The 22,567-nt window shown below is 42.9% G+C and overlaps 1 protein-coding gene across 2 annotated transcripts in view; it reads right to left on the bottom strand.

Moving 5' to 3' along the window:
• The window catches only part of LOC110533442 (double C2-like domain-containing protein beta), a 181,804-nt gene that overhangs the window by 36,000 nt on the left and 123,237 nt on the right, over positions 1–22,567 (bottom strand). For both annotated transcript variants that reach the window (XR_005053594.1, XM_036989831.1), the window contains exon 4: positions 12,712–12,821. Coding sequence is in view for 1 of the 2 variants with exons in the window: in XM_036989831.1 (XP_036845726.1) it covers positions 12,712–12,821 (110 nt within the window). In the remaining variant the exon portion in view is untranslated. The remainder of the gene's footprint in view (positions 1–12,711; positions 12,822–22,567) is intronic.

The following is a 22,567-nucleotide window of genomic DNA, read 5'->3' as shown; positions in this document are numbered from 1 at the left end:
TGTCTTTTTTGAGTGAGATTTATCCATGGGAAAATGAATCAAACAATGTTTTGGTTGAATCAAAGTTGAGAATAATAGGGTTGTGGGTGCAAAAAAAACATGTTATTAATAACACCCTACAGTACACGGACAAATATCCCAGACAGAGGAAAACAGACTTTGTGTTTGGGAGCAAACCACCTCTATCAGGTAATCACAGCTATGACTAGATGTTTTGTTCCAATAATTAATGATGACTAACAGTGAGTCATTGTGCCCCTCCCCACTTCTATCTGATGAGCTGGAGGTAAATTACAACTCAAACTTGGTTATATTTGTGAATCTTCAATGGCGAACGTGCATAAAGACGGCAGAATTCAGATATGAGGACATTATTTAAGCACTATTCATAGAGTTTTTAAACTACGGCAATAAATCTACTTTTTCGTTTGTTTTTTGTTGCTGACATCTTGGAGCTAAAATTGGGATGTATACTCTTCTAAGGACTATACAAAGAGTAATGGAGAGCAATGCACAATACACAAAACTTAGGAAATTGTGGTAAGTGCATGGGATCTGTCATCTTTATGCACCTCCGCTATTCAACTTAAAATTGCGAAACAAATCAGTAACAATGTTGCACTTTTGTTTCTGTCATCACATTTCTGAGAGATTGGTGTCACGGTGGGATCTGAACACGGATCTCCCACAAGAGAAACCAACGTCTTGACTGTTAGACCAAGAGGAAATTCTCTATTTTGAAGTTGCAGGCAGTGCTACCTCATCAATCAACCAATCAAATGTATTTATAAAGCCCTTTTTACATCAGCTGATGTCACAAAGTGCTGTACAGAAACCCAGCCTAAAACCCAAACAGCAAGCAATGCAGATGTAGAAGCATGGTTGCCAGAAAAAACTCCCTAGAAAGGCAGGAACCTAGGAAGAAATATATAGAGGAACCAGGCTCTGAGGGGTGACCAGTCCTCTTCTGGCTGTGCCGGGTAGAGATTATAACAGTACATGGCCAAGATGTTCAAATGTTCATAGATGACCAGCAGGGTCAAATAAAAATAATCACAGTGGTTGTAGAGAGTGCAACAGGTCAGGACCTCAGGAGTAAATGTTAGTTGGCTTTTCATAGCTATCATTCAGAGTTAGAGACAGCAGGTGCGATAGAGAGAGAAAACAGCATGTCTGGGACAGGTAGCACATCCGGTGAACAGGTCAGGATTCCATAGCCTCAGGCAGAACAGTTGAAACTGGAGCAGTAGCATGACCATCATCACGTGACCATGAGCAACCATGACCGACAGTTGAAACTGGAACAGCAGCACGTGACCATGAGCAACCATTACCGACTCATCTCCGCAACATTGGCAATGACAGTGTGTAATGAAATTGATGTCACCAAATATCCAATGTAAAATGTGTTGTTGTCACAACAACAACAATAAAAACAAAAACATGTCCAAAAGATCACAAACGGCACCAAATATTGCTACATTAGACGTCAAATCACACCTGGACTCTTTTGGATAGTTTTAATACTCTTGCCCCCAGCCAGTGACAAGCCTGACCAGCTCTAGCCAGCTTGCTCACAGTGTGTGAGATACGGGATTGTGGTGGGGGGATGGAGGGATGGAGGGTTGGAGGGAGGGAGTGAGCGAGAGATTGATGGGAGAGAGACAGTGACACACACAGCCGTCTCCCCTGTAGGCCTATTCCAGCTGTCACACCTCAGCTCTCCTCTGCTCCTCTGTGACAGGATAGGCAGGGTCTTTCTTCCTCATTCCATTCGCACCCTCGCTCCCATTTCCTAGCCTGCCCAACTCCGGACACCCCGCTCATCCATCTTCATTACGTCCTGACGTGAACGAGCCATGGACAGCCCCGGAGGGAACGAGAGGGCAGCCCCCATCCATGATCCATGCCACAGCTGTGATTCTCCTACAATTCAGCCTTCTCTGAATATTACATATATATAGCCAGGTCCATAATTATTGATAAAGATGAGCAAAACATACTGTATAAAATACTGAGCAATATTGTATGCAAAAAAAATAAGGAAAATTATATTATTTTACACTAATATAATTGCTCAGAGTAAGAGATTTTGTTTATCAAGTAATACATTTTTTTTTAAATGCCAAAATTATTGGCAGCCCTGTTTTCCATACATTCCCATTGCGAGGATAACGACATTGAACCTTTTTCTACAATGTTTTATGAGATTGGAGAACACGTTGGGAGGGTTCTTAGAACATTCCTCCAAACAGAATCTTTCCAGATCCCTGATATCATTTGTCTGCTCTTAAAGACTGCCGTCTTCAATTCAAACCACAGGTTTTTAAGGGGGTTCAAGACCAGAGACTGAGATGGCCATTGCAAAATGTGGGTTTTGTGGTCAATTAACCATTTCTTTATGGATTTTGATTAGTGCTTGGGGTTATTGTCTTGCTGGAAGATCAATTTACGGCCAAGTGCCATTGACCTTAACAAGGGCCCCAGGACCAGTGGAAGCAAAATAGCCCCATAACATCAAAGATACACCACCATATTTTTCAACAGGTGTGAAGTTATTGTCTGCATCCTTCTTTAGATGCCAAAACCACCAGTGGTGTGCATGGCCAAAGAGTTCTATTTCCATGTCACCAGTTTAAATCCAAGTGCAAATGCCGTTTATCAAACTCCAGGCTTTAATGTGACTGGGATTGTATGGTTTAATGTGACTGGGATTGTCGCTGGAGGCTGACAAGTGTGTGTGTGTGGGGTTGCTCTCTGCAGTGTTTTGATTTAACTGAATTCAGTGATCTCTATTTGGTGCTGTCATCAGTTGTGGGCCTCTATTTTCTGTGCCAAGAATAAATTACCAAAAAGAGAAAGGACATTAATTTAAATAGGAGTTGTGCCTCAGCCTGTTCACTTCCTTAGAACAGTGTACCACTTGGGAGGCCAGGAAGATGTGAGTCTATCAAATACCTCGGGTCAAAATTGGCTAAGTAGAACATACAACTATTCCCTACAACAGATGGCAGATGGCCTGGACTAGAGGTCAGAGACAGATGTGCAACAAGCTCGCAGGAGGTTTGAATGACAAATCTGACGGTCTGATCTGATCTCCTACTACTAAGAAGGTGTAACATTCAATGGACCTATTGTTCACCTTCACTAGTTGAGGATGTCCCACATCTGACTCAAGCAACAGTCCCCTCTACCAAACGAGAACCATTTGAATGTCTATCTGAAACGGAGTAAACCATGGACCAGAATGGGTAATGTTGGGTTCGTTGAAGTTGAAGCCCTGCTCAACAGAGCCTTGAAACCAAGCCATCATTCACCACTCCTAAGTTTCACACACATAGCGTACATATCTGTCCATCCATGCTGAAAACTAGGCTAAAGCAAGCTTATCGTTGTGACACAATTCATTTGTGAATTGCCCCGGGCAAACTGGGACTAGTGAACAGCAGATCATTACAGGGTCTGAGTCTCTAATGGCACCACATTCCCTATATAGTGAACTACACACCCAGTAGTGTTTAAGAACCGTATACATATTTGATTGACTCCCACAGGGGAAAGGGGGAAACACAAACACAACTCTTCACAGATGAGCTGCAACTTAACACGTGTCTCATTATACTTAATCAATGCAACTTCAATTCAATAAGAGCGGCAAATAAATGTGATTTGTTGAACACTAACTCTGTCCTGGAGAATCAAGCATGTTGGGCCTCGCGGAGAACTGAATAGAAATTAAGACCCTTCAGAAAAAACAGACTGCGTTTACACAAGTAGCCCAATTCTAATCTTCTTTTACACTAATTGGTCTTTTGACCAATCACATCAGATCTTTTTCAGAGCTGATCTGATTGGTCAAAAGAACAATTAGTGAAATAAATATCAGTATTGATCTGCCTGTGTAAACGCAGCCTTGGGGTGGCAGATTCGACATTAAAGGACAGGCTTTATGACTGAAGTACCTCTTTGATACTGTAGAATCATGAAGTTGACTATAGCCTTTTCATTATTTTTGGGAAAGGCTATTGATGAACCGCCCCCACGCTGTACTGCAGCCTGGCTTTAGCCCACACTAGTTCAACTTGTAGTGCACACGTGCAGACTCTGCACATCGTTCTTCCATACTGTACTATAAAAGGGCTATTTATCAAATCAAGAACTTTGAAAGAGGAGCAGTCAGGCAGACAACTGTGCCATAAAGATAGCTGTCATAGGTGTTTAGAGGAGGATCCGGCAGTCTGCCGTCTTTCTCTCTGTGACATGTTAAGGTTGGACCCAGGTGCAGAGAAGAGACCAGACAAGGAATCAGTGGTTAAGGATAAACATAATACTTTACTGAGAAACGGTAGCCACAGGATCACAGTACACTTGGGAAAGGGGGGGGGGGGGGGGGGAACAAAACACTAAGTCTCAAGAACTCACTCAGGAAAATACCACACAGTAACCAATGGACTGAGTACAGTACAGTATGTTCCTATGCTCTCAGACTGCTGCTTCATTCATTTAACTGAACTCCGATCGATTACCTCCACTTACCCAGCTTTGAGTGAAACACGCTGGTTGGGGGGGTATGGTTCATTTAGCCTTTTTCTTCTCATTATGGTTGTTGGAGTGTCTGAAATAATTTTAAGGTGGTTTGATTAGATTTCATGAGGGATTTCATGAAATCATCCTTTGTCGTTCTGTTCTAATGTGTTGTTCGGCCCTGTGGATTGCTTAGTCTAACACAGACTGATGGACGACCAGTCGACCACAAGTATGAAACCCCAAATCTGAGAGCACTTGGTCCTCTCTGATATAACTCAGTGGGAATCAATAAGCGCCGGGCCATGCAAGCCATCTCTGTTGACAATTCAGATAAATCTGTAAACGAGATGACATTATCCCATTGCGCGGCTGCCCCGTGGCACAGTAAATCTACTCAACTGCACGGCCGTGGCCAAAGGGGCTGGTGCAAGAACAAAATGGAGGAAACAAGCAGTGTATTGGCAGAGGATGAGTCTGATAATGAGAATCATGTTGGATCGATCCACATAAAAGACACGGGAGGTAGAGCGTAGTATACTGTAATTGTAGTGGTCATGGGAATCAAGAACAGTGTGATATTAGTTTAGTCACCATATCATTTTAACTGATGAACATGTTTTATTGTGTTATTTTAAGCTTTTTTTCTGGGGAACTTTAGAAGGCAGTGGTGATTTGGTTTGGGCTTTATTTTTAGGTTTCCGACTAACTCCTGAGGGTTACTGGAGAGAGTTGGATACAGGCCATCTCTGCCTGCTGACGGACCGACCTCTAACAGGTCAATTCTCTAATCAAAGCACAACAGAAAGGTTGCAAATCACTGGAGGTGGTAGTGACACACTTATGAATACAGACAAGCTAACAGGCTAAGACTAGGGCTGTGTCTGGAATACCAGCAACCCTATTCCCTACTTGCCTGACGACTCAAATTGATTTCTTCCACTGCTTTATGTTCGCTACATACTTCAGTCTGAGACTACCATTGTTGAAGTTGTTTGTGGTGATGTCAAAATGAGGGGTGTTGTACAAAACAAAGTCATCTGTGATTAGATCATCTCTAACCAATCAGAGTATCAAAGCTAAAGACAGATTTTCAAAATGCCGCTTTACCCAAGTGTTCTGGCTCTGGCCCATCTCCATCGGTTTCTGTAACCAATCAGAAAGGTTAGAATGTGTTTGTGTTCTAGAAATCGTAAAGGGAGTACCCAGATCCAGACTCATTGTGGTGAAGAAACTAACATCCGTGGGCGTGGCATAGCGTTTGGCCGTACAAGGAGTCTGGGAAGCCAGGAAAATTCCCTACATAGTGTACAATTCTTCCCAGGGATCAACATAACCATACCATTGCTTCTTGGGGAGTTACACAATAAGGCACCTGGAAGTTAACTAAAGTTGATCCATTCTCTTTTGGTACGTCTTGTGGTCATTGCTTAATTTAGAGAAAACTACTACTCAACAACTGCTGAGCCCAATACACAATATGCATCGTTTTTTGGGTCGGGAGGATCAACTATACGAAATGCGAAGCCGATCGATTCCTAAGATGTCTCCTGGTGAACTCTCCTCTGAAACTTTAATTTGGGTACACCAAGGAGTAACAGGGGTGGCAGACTCTAAAGAGGTGAACGAAACCCTAGGGCCAAAAACATTCCATTTCCTTTTAATACATTTAAAAAAATAAAAAAACAGTCCCAGAGGAGGGTAAGTGCCACCTGCCCTTCATCCCCTCCTCTGCCTCACCATGGCAATGTCCTTTTTAATTTCAAATCTACTCTGATCGATGCACACTGGCGAGAACAGGCTATTGGGTTGGAAGGTGTGACAGCCAGGCATAATAATCCAGTTCTATCACTCTGATATCAACGGCGAGCTCAGATAGATTTGGTTTCATGGAAATCAATAGGCCAGGGAGAGCCAAGGCATTCTGAATCAGCAAATGATTTATCACCATACTTGAGGACTGGAAGTTATCACATGGTTAGACTTCTCTGTCCAGTTATCTTTTATTGTTTAGTATTTATTTACATGAAGGACAAGGGTGACCCCCGAAGGCGAGGCCGGTATAAAGGAGATGGTAGTTTCCATGGCAACAGGCAGAGACAGTCTAAAGAAAGGCCGTAGTGTGAACGCCTCGTGAATCATCAGGGGGGCCCTCCCTAATCAACACACCACATTCACACAGAAATGGTCTATCTATCCCTTTTTCTCTATGTCTCGTTGTCTCCCTCCGTCTCTACCTGTCTCTCACACACATACACTCACGTCACGCACAAACACATGCACACATATGTAAAGCCACACATTCTCACACTATTACATGGACAAACACAAAAATATAAACATCAGAGTGACCAGACTGACAAATGTCTGCACCTGTGTGTGTTTTGTCTGAAGGACTCCCTCAAACAACAACATGAATACACATCCAACATTCCCACATCACATAAGAGAGTCTAAAATAGGTTTTTATCAACAAACATGTAAAAAAACAATCCGAACTGACAAGGCTTTCCCCAGGCCAGTTGAATAGCATCCACTTTCTGCCTCATCTCAGCCAGGTGTCTCTTAACTCAGTCCTGATATCACATAGCTTCATAACCTCTACCACCACACCTGAAGCTTAGCAGAGTTCATAACAGTTCATAACAACTTATAGGTAATGTTCCCCACTGGTAATGTTTATCAGTGTGTAACTTCAATTTTATGAAAAGGTTTACTGACCATTTTACACTGGAGAGCTGCCTCTGTTACTTGCCTTAGCCCCAGTGAGATCTAGTGACAACTGACCTCTCCCCTTGTGAGACAATGACCCCAAGCATACTTCCAAAGTTGTGGCAAAATGGCTTAAGGACAACAAAGTCAAGGTATTGGAGTGGCCATCACAAAGCCATGACCTCAATCCCATAGAAAATGTGTGGGCATAACTGAAAAAGCGTGTACCTGCAAGGAGGCCTACAAACCTGACTCAGTTACATCAGCTCTGTCATGAGGAATGCGCCAAAATTCACCAAACTTATTGTGGGAAGCTTGTGGAAGGCTACCCGAAATGTTTGACCCAAGTTAAACAATTTAAAAAAGGCAATGCTACCAAATACTAATTGAGTGTATGTAAACTTCTGACCCACTGGGAATGTGATGAAATAAATAAAAGCTGACATAAATCATTCTCTCTACTATTATTCTGACATTTCACATTCTTAAAATAAAGTGGTGATCCTAACTGAACTAAGACAGGGAATTTTTACTAGGATTAAATGTCAGGAATTGTGAAAAACTGCGTTTAAATGTATTTGGCTAAGGTGTATGTAAACTTTTGACTTCAACTGTATCAACATATGGATAAACTCATACAGGTTGAAACAAAGTCCTGGATGAACATAGGAACTCTGATGTAGAGTACATTGACCTAGCCTGGTCCCAGATCTGTACAGTACATGTGCCTCAGCCAGCTCCTTCTGACTATAGATGTTGTTATGCCATATTAACAATGATAGTGAGAGGAGAGGAGTTCGTTAAAGCTCATAGAGACCTGGGATGAGGGTAGAGTACATATTTCCATGACACGTTTGCCCCTGACACATTTTTTTGCGTACAGTATACACTGCTCAAACAAAAAGGATGGAAGACACCTACACCATTATTGATGGTCATCACTAAACCAATAATGCCAATTAGCTGTTAGTAAAGATTTTTAGTCATTAGTGTCATATACAGCTACTGATGGGCCAAATGACCTTTGTGATTTGCGGCATTATCATGCACCATCACTCATTGACTTGTTTAACCTAATTGGAGCTAGCTTGGTCCCAGATCTGTTTCTGCTATCATATTTGGCATTACAAGGAGTTGACATGATAGCTCAAACATATATGGGACAAAGGGTGTATTCATTAGCGCACACCATAGCAAAATGTTTTGCAATGGAAAGTGTTTTGCTATGAGAACAAGAGTTTTTGTTGGACAAATTCAGGTAGGTCCCTTCACGTTTTGTTCCATTTGCTTCTGTTGTTCCTATTAAATACACACATAACAGGCTAAACAGAAGCTAGTACTCTGCATTCATCATTATCACTTTATATGGGTTCAGGGGAGTTTAATCAATTGATGACTTGGGGATGGAGGGGGGGTGTGTGAGTCACAGTGCTGATGCTCCTTTATGGCAGGAGTGATATCACTGGGTGAATGGCGAAAATTCTACTATGTCATACTAGTGTCATGGCCCCTCCTCTGCATTGCAGGGGCGGTTCCTCCTGCAGGCAGAGGAGGGTAGTTAGTGATTGGAGCCACCTGGGCTCAAGGTATTTAAACTACTTCACTAACCACTCTTGTCTCTCTCTCTGCTCCTCCAGGTATGATCCTGTTTTGTTTGTTCCTTTGTAGGTTTACATTGTTTTCACTCAGTCATATTCACACTCACAGATTCACGCATCCCTGCACTTTACATACACCCTACATTATGATACTTTCACACCTCATTCCCTTTTCTTTGTTTAAAGTTAATAGTTTTGGTTTACAATAAAGAACCTTTTTGATTGGCCTATACCTGTTCGTGTCCCCTCATTTTTGCAACAGGCTATGAGCCGACCTGTGACACTAGCAACAACAACAAAAACTCTGGGTGATTGACAGTTAATTATAATCCCACACACTATGTGTTGGGATTTAGGAGACCTCTTTTGCCACCTCCCTACTTCAAGCTGTCAAGTGGCAAACACCTGTCCCAGGGGTGTGCCATGCTCATGGTCACCTTAAGCAGTTGGTTTCCTCCCAACACTTCAGCTGCTAACTCATTAAATCGGCTGACACAAACGAGGGTGTGGTTTAGAAAAAGTGCAGCGAATAGAAGTCAGCCCGCAAAAAAAATCTGGATCCTGGATTGGAAAACACCATGGCATTACACAAACAGTTTTAAGAGTCAATGCTTGGCAAGTCACGGGTAACAAATCCCAAACTCTACAATATTGCAGAGCGCTCAGCAACGCGATTAAAGCCCCACTAACAGGATAAACACTGACAAAGAAGCGGAGGATGAAGGATGATGTGCATTCTGTTGAGGAACAAGTGTCTCTTTTTCACATCATTGACTCTTGACAGAATTATGCGTGCAATCCCACCCTTGACACCATTAGAAGTTGATTTAAAAGAGACTGCATGAATGGATGAAACAGATTTAAGCCTACAAAATTGGACTTGATTCCTTTTGTGCCTAGGCTTAGAGACACGTGGTGACCTCTTCACAATTGTGGTCGTGTTAGCAATCAAAATTGGACCCAATCAAATGTTATTAGTCACATGAGCTGAATACAACAGGTATTACAGCCTTACAGTGAAATGCTTACTAACAAGCCCTAACCAACAACGCAGTTTAAAAAAAATACAGATAAGAATAATAAATAAAAGTAACAAGTAATTAAAGAGCAGCAGTAAAATAATAATAGTGAGACGATATACAGGGGGGTACCGGTACAGAGTCAAGGTGCGGGGGCACTTGTTAGTTGAGGTAATATGTACAGTTGAAGTCGGACGTTTACATACACTTAGGTTGGAGTCATTAAAGCTAGTTTTTCAACCACTCCAAAAAATTGTCGTTAACAAAAATTTTGGCAAGTCGGTTAGGACATCTACTTTGTGCATGACAAGTAATTTTTCCAGCAATTGTTTACAGACAGATTATTTCACTTAAAATTCACTGTATCACATTTCCAGTGGGTCAGACGTTTACATACACTAAGTTGACTGTGCCTTTAAACAGCTTAGAAAATTCCCGAAAATGATGTCATGGCTTCAGAAGCTTCTGATAGGCTAATTGACATAGTTTGAGTCAATTGGAGGTGTACCTGTGGATGTATTTCAAGGCCTACCTTCAAACTCAGTGCCTCTTTGCTTGACATCATGGGGAAATCAAAATAAATCAGCCAAGACCTCAGAAAAATAAATTGTTGACCTCCACAAGTCTGGTTCATCCTTTGGAGCAATTTCCAAATGCCTGAAGGTACCATGTTCATCTGTACAAACAATAGTATGCAAGTATAAACACCATGGGACCACGCAGCCGTCATACCGCTCAGGAAGGAGACACGTTCTGTCTCCTGGAGATAAACGTACTTTGGTGCGAAAAGTGCAAATCAATCCCAGAACAACAGCAAAGGACCTTGTGAAGATGCTGTAGGAAATGGGTAAAAAAGTATCTATATCCACAGTAAAACAAGTCCTATATCGAAATAACCTGAAAGGCAGCTCAGCAAGGAAGAAGCCACTGCTCCAAAACCACCATTAAAAAAGCCAGACTACGGTTTGCAACTGCACATGGGGAAAAATATCATACTTTTTGTAGAAATGTCCTCCGGTCTGATGAAACAAAATTAGAACTGTTTGCCCATAATGACCATTGTTATGTTTGGAGGAAAAAGGGGGAGGCTTGCAAGCCGAAGAACACCATCCTAACCGGGACGCACGGGGGTGGCAGCATCATGTTGTGGGGGTACTTGGCTGCAGGAGAGACTGGTGCACTTCACAAAATAGATGGCATCATGAGGTAGGAACATTATGTGCATATATTGAAGAAACATCTCAAATGGGCCTTCCAAATGGACGATGACCCCAAGCATACTTCCAAAGTTATGGAAAAATGGCTTAAGGTGTCACGTTCCTTTGTCTTGTCTTTGTTTTAGTATGGTCAGGGCGTGAGTTGGGGTGGGTGGTCTATGTTCTTTTTTTCTATGATTTGGGATTTCTGTGTTTGGCCTGGTATGGTTCTCAATCAGAGGCAGCTGTTGATTGTTGTCCCTGATTGAGAACCATACTTAGGTAGCCTGTTTTCACCCTTGAGTTGTGGGTGATTATTTTTCCGTTTCAGTGTTTGCACCATTCGGGACTGTTTCGGTTTTCATTTTGATTCTCTTGTTCTTTTGTATTTTGTATTCATTTTCCATTAAATTACATCATGGATATATACCATGCTGCGCATTGGTCCTCCTTTTCTTCCGCCAACAACGGCTGTTACATAAGGACAACAAAGTCAAGGTATTGGAGTGGCCATCACAAAGCCCTGACCTCCTTCCCATAGAAAATTTGTGGGCAGAACTGAAAAAGCGTGTGCGAGGAGGCCTACAAACCTGACAACAGCTCTGTCAGGAGGAATGGGCCAAAATGCATCAAACTTATTGTGGGAAGCTTGTGGAAGGCTACCCAAAATGTTTTACCCAAGTTAAAAAATGTAAAGGCAGTGCTACCAAATACTAATTGAGTGTAAGTAAACTTCTGACCCACTGGGAATGTGATGAAATAAATATATAAAAATAAAAGCTGAAATAAATCACTCTACTATTATTCTGACATTTCACATTCTTAAAATAAAGTGGTGATCCAAACTGACCTAAGACAGGGAATTGTTACTAGGATTAAATGTCAGGAATTTTGAAAAACTGAGTTTAAATGTATTTGGCTAAGGTGTAAACTTCTGACTTCAACTGTACATGTAGGTAGAGTGATTCAAGTGACTATGCATAGATAACAACAGAGAGTAGCAGCGGTGTAAGGGGAGGGAAATGCAAATAGTCTTGGTAGCCATTTGATTAGATGTTCAGGAGTCTTATGGCTTGGGGATAGATGCTGTTTAGAAGCCTCTTGGACCTAGGCTTGGCGCTCTGGTACCACTTGCCGTGCGGTAGCAGACAGAACAGTCTATGACTAGGATGGCTGGAGTCTGAACATTTCTAGGGCCCTCCTCTGACACCGCCTGGTATAGAGGTCCTGGATGGCAGGAAGCTTGGCCCTGGGCCGTTCGCACAACCTTCTGTAGTGTCTTGCGGTCACAGGCCGAGCAGTTAACCATACCAGGCAGTTATGCAATGCGATGGTGCAGCTGTAGAACCTTTTGAGGATCTGAGGACCCATGCCAAATTGTTTCAGTCTCCTGAGGGGGAATAGGCTTTGTTGTGCCGTCTTCACTGTCTTGGTTTGCTTGGACCATGTTAGTTTGTTGGTGATATGGACACCAAATAACTTTAAGCCCTCAACCTGCTCCACTGCAGCCCCTGAGAATGGGGCATGCTCGGTCCTCTTTTTCCTGTAGTCCACAATCATCTCCTTTGTCTTGATCACATTGATTAACGTGACCTCAACGTTTTAATTGAATGTAAATGTAAGCAGGCTAGGGGTTAGAATATGGAGACAGAACAAGATTACCTGAGTGTTTTGCGGACCATATCCTCATCGGTGATGCCATAGTAGGTCAGGGTCTCGCTCCAGATGGGGTTGAGGGTGTTGCGCAGGGTCTTGGTGCGAAGCTTATTGGCCTGACAGTGAGTGAGTGAGTGAGTGAGTGAGTGAGAGAGAGAGAGAGAGTGAGAGAGTGTGTGAGAGAGAGCATGAGCAAGCAATAAAGAGAGAGAAAGCAATAGAGAGGGAGAAAGAAATTATATTTAGGTATTGACCATCGACCTCCACTCCATCATAGGCTGACAATGACACATAGGGTGCAATAGAAGTCATTATTAGGTCACAGAAGTTTGGTTTTCCATGCAGAGCCTGTGGTGGAATGGTAACACTCCTGGCTCTAACACATAATATACGACCCCAGATAGGGCTGTGGTGGTCATGAAATTTTGTCAGATGGTTATTGTCATGCAAATGCATAGCGGCCTCACAGCAATTGACTGTGAATTAACATAAACACGTTTGGAACATCTACAATTTTTAAAAGTATAATAACTCCATTTAATATACACCATCACAATAAATCCATTATTTACTTTAGGCAGGTCTAAAGAAATAAGTCTGCTTACTACAGTCGTGGCCAAGTTTTGATAATGACACAAATCAATATTCACAAAGTTTGCTGCTTCAGTGTCTTTGGATATTTTTGTCAGATGTTACTATGGAATACTGAAGTATAATTACAAGCATTTCATAAGTGTCAAAGGCTTTTATTGACAATAACATGAAGTTGATGCAAAGAGTCAATATTTGCAGTGTTGACCCTTCTTTTTCAAGACCTCTGCAATCCGCCCTGGCATGCTGTCAATTAACTTCTGGGCCACAGATGGCAGCCCATTCTTGCATAATAAATGCTTGGAGTTTGTCAGAATTTATGTGTTTTTGTTTGTCTCCCCGCCTCTTGAGGGTTGACCACAAGTTCTCAATGGGATTAAGGTCTGGGGAGGTTCCTCTCCATGGACCCAAAATATCGATGTTTTGTTCCCCAAGCCACTTAGTTATCACTTTTGCCTAATGGCAAGGTGCTCCATCATGCTGGAAAAGGCATTGTTTGTCAAACTGTTCCTGGATGGCTGGGAGAAGTTGCTCTCGGAGGATGTGTTGGTAGGCATTTATTCATGGCTGTGTTCTTAGGAAAAATTGTGAGTGAGCCCACTCCCTTAGCTGAGAAGCAACCCAACACATGAATGGTCTCAGGATGCTTTACTGTTGGCCTGACACGGGACTGATAGTAGCGCTCACCTTGTCTTCTGATGACAGCACGTGTTTCCTTGCAGGTAACCATGATTGACAGAGGAAGAACAATGATTCCAAGCACCACCCTCCTTTTGGAGCTTCCAGTCTGTTATTTGAACTCAATCAGCACGACAGAGTGATCTCCAGCCTTGTCCTCGTCAACACTCACACCTGTGTTAACGAGAGAATCACTGACATGATGTCAGCTGGTCCTTTTGTGGCAGGGCTGAAATGCAGTGGAATGTTTTTGGGGGATTCAGTTCATTTGCATGGCAAAGAGGGACTTTGCAATTAATTTGATCACTCTTCATAACATTCTGGAGTATATGCAAATTGCCATCAAACAAACTGAGGCAGCAGACTTTGTGAAAATTTATATTTGTGTCATTCTTAAAACTTTTGGCCACGACTGTACATGTTATCTGGCTAGGCTCCATGCCATAGGCTGTAGGCCAGTTCATTTAGCAGACAAGATAAGCTTATAACTCATGTGCCATTATTTTATATTATATGATTTTATACACTGAACAAAAATATAAAACACAACATGCAACAATTTCAAAGATTTGACTGAGTTACAGTATATAAAAGTAAATCAATCCATTTAAATAAATTAATTAGGCCCTAATCTATGAATTTCACATGACTGGGAACACAGATGTGCATCTGTTGGTCACAGATACCTTAAAAAACGTAGAGGGGTGGATCATAAAACCAGTCAGTATTTGGTGACCACCATTTGCCTCATGCAGCGCCACATATCTCTTTCGCATAGAGTTGATCACTCCTTTTCACTAGTCACTTTAATAATGCCACTTTAATAATGTTTACATATCTTGTGTTACTCATCTCATGTATATACTGCATTCTGTACTATCTATTGCATCTTAGCCTATGCCGCTGACATTGCTCATCCACATATTTATATATTCTTATTCCATTCCTAAATTAGATTAGGTATTTGTTCTCAAATTGTTTGATATTATTTGTTCGATATTGCTGCACTGTCAGAACTAGATGCACAAGCATTTCGCTACACTCACAATAACATCTGCTAACCATGTCTATGTGATCAATACAATTTGATTTGATTTGAGGCTGTTGATTGTGGCCTGCGGAATGTTGTTCCACTCCTTTTCAATGGCTGTACGAAGTTGCTGGATATTGGCGGGAACTGGAGCATGCTGTCGTACACATTGATCCAGAGCATCCCAAACTTGCTCAATGGGTGACATGTTTCAGTATGTAGGCCATGGAAGAACTGGGACATTTTCAGCTTCCAGGAATTGTGTACAGATCCTTGCGACATACGACTGTGCATTATCATGCTGAAACATGAGGTGATGACGGCGGATGAATGGCACAACAATGTGCCTCAGGATCTCATCACGCTATCACTGTGCATTCAAATTGCCATTGATAAAATGCAATTGTGTTCGTTGTCCATAGTTTATGCCTGCCCATACCGTTGAACTGCCTGCCCATACCGTACAATTGAAACCGGGATTCATCCGTAAAGAGCACACTTCTCTAGCCGGCCAGCAGGCATCGAAGCTGAGCATTTTCCCACTGAACTCGGTTTCGATGCTGAACTGTAGTCAGGTCAAGACCTTGGTGAGGACGACGAGCACGCAGATGAGCGTCCCTGAGAAGGATTCTGACAGTTTGTGCAGAAATTCTTTGGTTGTGCAAACTCAGTTTTTCAAATCAAATCAAATGTTATTTGTCGCATGCGCCGAATACAACAAGTGTAGACCTTATTGTGAAATACTTACTTACAAGCCCTTAAACAAAAATGCAGTTAAGAAAAATAAGAGTTAAGAAAATATGTACTAAATAAACTAATGTAAAAAATAAATAAAAGAGTAACAATAAAATAACAATAATGAGGCTATATACAGGGGGTGCCGGTACCGAGTCAATGTGCGGGGTACAGGTTAGTCAAGATAACTGAGGTAATATGTACATGTAGGTAGTGGTAAAGTGACTATGCATAAATAGAAGCCGGATGTGGAGGTCCTCGGCTGGCGTGGTTACAGTGTGAGGCCAGTTGGACCTACTGCCAAATTCTCTAAAACAATGGAGGTGGCTTATGGTAGAGAAATTAAAATTCAATTCTCTGGCAACAGCTTTGTTGGACATTCCTGCAGTCAGCATGCCAATTGCACACTCCCTCAAATCTTGAGACATCTGTGGCTTTGTGTTGTGTGAAAAAAACCACACATTTTATAGTGGCCCTTTATTGTCCCCAGCACAAGGTGCACCTGTGTAATGATCGTGCTGTTTAATCAGCTTCTTGATATGCCACACCTGTCAGGTGGATGGATTAGCTTGGCAAAGGAGAAATGCTCACTAACAATGATGTAATCAAATTTTTACACAAATGTTGTGTGTATCAAAACTTTTTGGCATCTTTTTCAGCTCATGAAACATGGGAACAACACTTTACATGTCGCTTTCATATTTTTGTTCAGTAGTAAGAAGAATATAATTGAACTTAGCTGAATAAAATATAAACAACATTTTTCCAATTCCAGAGCGAGTGCTAATATGAAGTGGCTATGTTAAAAAGTGATCGTTTGAACCAGGTCCTTCCTATATGCTAGATTTAGAGTTATTTGGAAACTTTAGTTGTGAATGATAAAAACCTTAGAATGTCATGGGCTCCATGACCGAACTATAAGATTATAAAAAATTGCAAAAAATTATTGCACTCTGTTCCTGTAACGGTTTTCTTGCGGTGAAGGAGAGGCGGACCAAAACGCAGCGTGGTGATTATTCATGGTTCTTTAATGAAGAAACTATACATGAATAGACTAACAAAAACAAGAAACGTGAAAACCTAAAACAGCCCTATCTGGTGCAAACACAGAGACAGGAACAATCACCCACAAACACACGGTGAAACCCAGGCTACCTAAGTATGATTCTCAATCAGAGACAACTAATGACACCTGCCTCTGATTGAGAACCATACTAGGCCGAAACATAGAAATCCCCAAATCATAGAATTGGGCTGAGGGGCACTGGCGGCCCCTGGCTGACTGGCGGCCCCTGGCTGACTGGCGGCACTGGCGGCGACTGGCGGACCCTGGCAGACTGGCGGCCCCTGGCAGACTGGCGGCCCCTGGCAGACTGGCGGCACTGGCGGCCCCTGGCAGACTGGCGGCTCCTGGCAGACTGGCGGCACTGGCGGCTCCTGGGCAGACTGGCGGCACTGGCGGCGCGAGGAGCTCAGATGGCGCTGGGCAGACGGGAAGCTCCGGCAACGCTGGAGAGGACAGCTCTGGCAGCGCCAAACAGGCGGGAGACTCCGGCTGCGCTGGAGAGGAGGAGGAAGGCTCTGGCAGCGCTGGAGAGGCGGGAGACTCCGACAGCGCTGGAGAGGAGGAAGGCTCCGGCAGCGCTGGACAGGCGGGAGTACCTGTAAGGATGAGCCGGAGAGACAGCCTGGTGCGGGGGGCTGCCACTGGAGGGCTGGTGCATGGAGGTGGTGACGGATAGACCGGACCGTGCAGGCGCACTGGAGCTCTTGAGCACCGAGCCTGCCCAACCCTACCTGGTTGCATGCTCCCGGTCGCCCTGCCAGTGCGGCAAGGTGGAATAGCCCGCACTGGGCTATGCAGGCGAACCGGGGACACCATGCGCAAGGCTGGTGTCATGTAAGCCGGCCCAAGGAGAGGCACTGGAGACCAGATGCGTAGAGCTGGCTTCATGGCACTTGGCTCGATGCCCACTCTAGCCCGGCTGATATGGAGCTGGAATGTATCGCACTGGGCTATAGGAAGTTGGCGCAGGTCTCCTACCTGGCTTCGCCACACTTCCTGTGTGCCCCCCCCCCCCAAGACATTTTTGGGGCTGACTCTCTCCACGCCGCCGTGCTGCCTCCTCATACCAGCGCCTCTCCGCCTTCGCCGCCTCCAGCTCTTCTTTGGGGCGGCGATATTCTCCAGGCTGTGCCCAGGGTCCTTTACCATCCAACTCATCCTACCATGTCCAGTACTCCTCGCGCTGCTCCTGCTGCCGCTGACTGTTACCACGCCGCTTGGTCCTGTTGTGTTGGGTGATTCTGTCACGGTCGTCCTCCTCTTCATCTGAAGAGGAGAGGCGAGATGGATCGGAGGACCAAAATGCGGCGTGGTATGTGCTCATCATGAATTTTAATAAAGAAAACACTGAACACTGAAACACTATACAAAACAATAAACGAAATAACAACCGTGACGCTAATGCGAACTGTGCTGAAACAAGCAATCAACATAGACAATCACCCACAAACAAACAGTGCAACCCAGGCTACCTAAGTATGATTCTCAATCAGAGACAACTAATGACACCTGCCTCTGATTGAGAACCATACTAGGCCGAAACATAGAAATCCCCAAATCATAGAAAATCAAACATAGACTGCCCACCCAACTCACGCCCTGACCATACTAAATAATGACAAAACAAAGGAAGTAAAGGTCAGAACGTGACAGTTCCTTGCCTCAGGCTGCACACAAGGTGTTATCTCATCAAGTGATCATATTTTCACCCATCAGACTTTTCTCAAATTAACCTTGTCTTTACTAATATGTAACATTTGTTTAAGATTTAGAATGGCCCGTTATCAAATGAGCAGCAACAGGGGCAGGGGAAAAATAAATGTAATCCGTATGCACTCGAATAGCGAATGGAGGCCGCTTCCCATGGTTTGTTTTTCAATCATGCTGGGTAGGCTACTCCGGTTTTATAGTGGAGCATGTGCTTAATATTATCAGCTGAGAAATCAATATATTAGCAGCTGGGATCCTCCTCTTTTTAGTGGTAACCATCAGAACTCTGCTTTCACATGGGATTGCATATAGAAATGTCTGGGCTTATAAGAACCCTTATTTCACACCACACATCAACCACTGTTTGAGGAGCATGCTGCCTCTCACTGTGAGACAGGTGATATTCCGCCCAAACTCTGTATGCCATGGGATATCCAACCCTGTTTCTGCAGCTACCCAGTGCTTCATTTGGAAAACCAAGTGAAATCTGCTTGGGAACATCGATAGTAAGATGTTTTCACAACAAAACATATTTCATTAAACTGTTGACAGCTACTCTCTCTGCGCGCTTGAGAAAGGTATGAAGGTGAGAGAAGAGGAGATGGAAACGCATGGTGGTGAGATATGCTGTGGCTAAAGTTAATGTGTCAGTCTATTAATTATGAAAATATAAAGAAAATCCCTATTACCAGGGCTATTCTCTCCCAGACTCATGGAAAGAAAGTTTGGAGTGTAGCATAAGGTCGACCGTCCATCCAGTATGCTAATCCAGTATACAGTTCACACTCAAAAGGTACTAGAATTCGTTTCATTTTGGAGAACATCTTAAATCTATTTGGTGTTTTTTTCTGCCGGGAGTAATATGTGGTAGGCTATTAGGCTATGTATTGTATAATGACACAATCATTATTTTGATGATGTGTTTTTTGTGGGGGCATGGGCTCATATACACTCACCGGGCAGTTTTTTAGGTACCGGGTCAGACCTGCCTTTAGAACAGTCCATCTCATCCCAAATATTCTCTATTGGGTTGAAGTCTGGGGACTCTCAAGTAAACTGAACTAGTAGTGGAACCCGGTGTGGTCTTCCGCTGCAATAGGCCATCCGTGACAAGGGTCGAATAGTTGTGCGTTCCGAAATGCTGTTCTGCACACCACTGTTGTACTTTCGATTGTATTTGCGTTGGTATCAGAGTAGTTATAGGGACAATAGAGCACTTAGTATCAAGTATCAGACCATTAGTGACCTGACGGTCATTAGCGAATTGGTTACTACCAATGCATGTCCAGATTGCATAAAAGGATATTACCATGACTCAACGGTCATGTGGGATTTGACAACGGTCATGACTCATGACTCTCGGCGTGGCGGTAATACGGTCACCGCAACAGCCCTAAACCCGGAGACAAGGGTTAGATTAGAAATCTCGTCTCATCTCATCCATATCAATCTCAATGTCCCTGTTTATATGACACCTTCTCAGTTCTCGGGTGATTTCATCAACACCAGAATGCCACAGTAGCGACACACAAGGACAACGCCGTGCGTTTCTCAGACGTAGAATGCAAATGCCAGATTGCAATTAAATGAAAGAATAGGCATATCAATGCATGCTGGGAACTTAATAAGCAGGCAATTATTAATTCCAGTGGGTTCAATAAACAAAAGTTTTAACAAGAAGCTTCCGTGTTGTGTTCATCTATCTCTCGGCTGTGGTGCGTTGTTTGTGCATCACAAGTGGTGATCTATAACTGATTACCATCTGATGTGAGAGATGTATTTAGTCACCAACGACAGCCAGGGAAATATCAACCTGGCTGCCTGCCAGTGATTTGAATATTTCTCAAATGAAACAAATCTACCAATATCAATCAATCAATGCATGCTGATTTCATTAGCTAGTTATCACCAGTGATTTACAATCAGTGCAGTTAACTTAAGGTAGGTAAGAGAACCACAAATCACAGACATAATGTACATATAAGGTATACATGGTTTTGGTTATCACTAGAATCTGCAAAGTAGTGCCATTGTATGGCTGTTGACTGGGATCGATGCAATAAGAATATAATTCCACAGTGATGAATCACACATTCAATGGCTTTACATAAGCCATTACATGAGGAAGTATCTATATTTATATTTAAAAACCCTTGAATGAGTAGGTGTGTCCAAACTTTTGATTGGTACTGTATATGCAGTAGTATTGTATCGATACTAAAAATGCTTATATAACAATGTGTCTAAGAAGTGCACAACATAAAACATCATGCCATACTGTAACAGTACCTAAGAAACATTTCAATGCAATGCATGAACATCCATAAGTGCTTAACGACGTATGCATGTCATTGGCAAACCCTTGCTTATATGTTGACTTGTGAGGAAGATGGTATGTAGCTTTTACACTTTATTGTGCTCTTTATAGAAAGTTAAGGAACAGCTCCTACCACAGAGTTCCATTGGTATGAGACACTTCACTCCAATTTAGTGATTGGAGAAGTACATTGCTTTGCAAGGTGGATTTCACAAGCACTCAAGTTCTGCTAGGGAACAGTGTTGAGTTGAACAAAACAGCAAGATGATATTGTGTGTGGTGGTGAGTAATGGACAGTGAGGATGAAGAACATCTTCCATTAACTGGTGGGATTATTTGCCACTGAGTCATCGCACATGAATGTTCCGGGGAACAAAGCCCCAGCTTATTGGTTTCCTCTCAAACAGTAGCTGATTCATTTCTGAAACGCCACACAAACAACCAGAGCAATGTGTCTGTCTAACACTCTCCAGGACCAGAGGTTGACACCATTGCTAAGGAAAATTGTGTTGAGTTTTTATGAAAAGGGGAAGTGAATTACCCTCCTCTTTCAAATGTCATTGTTTTATTGGGACAGACATATTGATTAAAAAAGGGGGAAACCGATGAGAGGTGTGCAGACCGGGTTGAGGAGATCAATTTGGGGATTGAAATTCGAAACTTTTTTTTACAGGTCATGCGCAGTCTGCAGTCTGGAGTTGGCTGCGTTAGCACTAGACCAAACTCAGACACAAGCAAAACAAAATTGGAGGTAAATTCTCTGGCGGCAAGTCTCTCTGTCTGGACCACTTGATGGCCGCCATTAAGAAGGAGTGAGGAACATCTGAGGCCTGTCACAGCTGCTATGTTTGTGGTGCAATTTCAGGCCCCCAAAGTAAACAGTGTCCATATGCTCGACGTTCACACCCAATCTATTACCTATTAATGGTCTTAAGGAGAGTTCACACGGAGGTCAAGGTGTCCAGACAGTTGGGGACAGCCTGGGTGATTAGGAAACCCTTATTTGCAGCTACTAAGTGGATTGTTGGCATGACAGAAGGCTAGATCACGGAGACAAAGATGACAATACGGCAAGACAACAGTATTTGTGGCCGGGAAATGGTAACAAACATGTAAAAAGAACTGGCTTGATCCGATGGTACTACACTACAAGAATTTGATTAAAGGATTCAAAACCCTTGAACTGACATAATAAGTCACAGTGAAAGACTACCTGGGCTTTGGTAATGAAATAAGGTCTTGGCTTGGCAATGAATGGAAGATGAGGATGGGCTAAACTTGAGGGGGTTGGAGAGAATGGGACAGCATGCGTCATCCCTTTGAATGGACACGATCAGCATGGATAAAATTAATTGCCAACTGTCTGATAACCGTAGACATAATCTGAAATTAGTAATGGCTCAATAGCAATGCTCTCTTCACTAATTAATCACTGTAACACTCTTCCTAAACTACTTGTCATAGGGCCCGATCTACCCTAAGCCAGTTTGATCAAATTAAATTGTATTTATCAAATGCGCCTAATTCAATGCGTGTGATATCCCAGAAATGTTGCATATGCACAAAAAAGCTTATTTCTCTCAAATGTTGTGCACAAATTTGTTTACATCCCTGTTAGTGAGCATTTCTATTTTGCCCAGATAATCCATCCACCTGACAGGTGTGGCATATCAAGAAGCTGATTAAAACAGCATGATCATTACCCAGGTGCACCTTGTGCTGGGGACAATAAAAG

Source organism: Oncorhynchus mykiss, chromosome 10 (assembly GCF_013265735.2).
Source record: "Oncorhynchus mykiss isolate Arlee chromosome 10, USDA_OmykA_1.1, whole genome shotgun sequence".
Classification (NCBI taxonomy): domain Eukaryota; kingdom Metazoa; phylum Chordata; class Actinopteri; order Salmoniformes; family Salmonidae; genus Oncorhynchus; species Oncorhynchus mykiss.
Note: the sequence above shows the minus strand (reverse complement) of the source record. Positions and strands in the feature narration are given on the sequence as shown.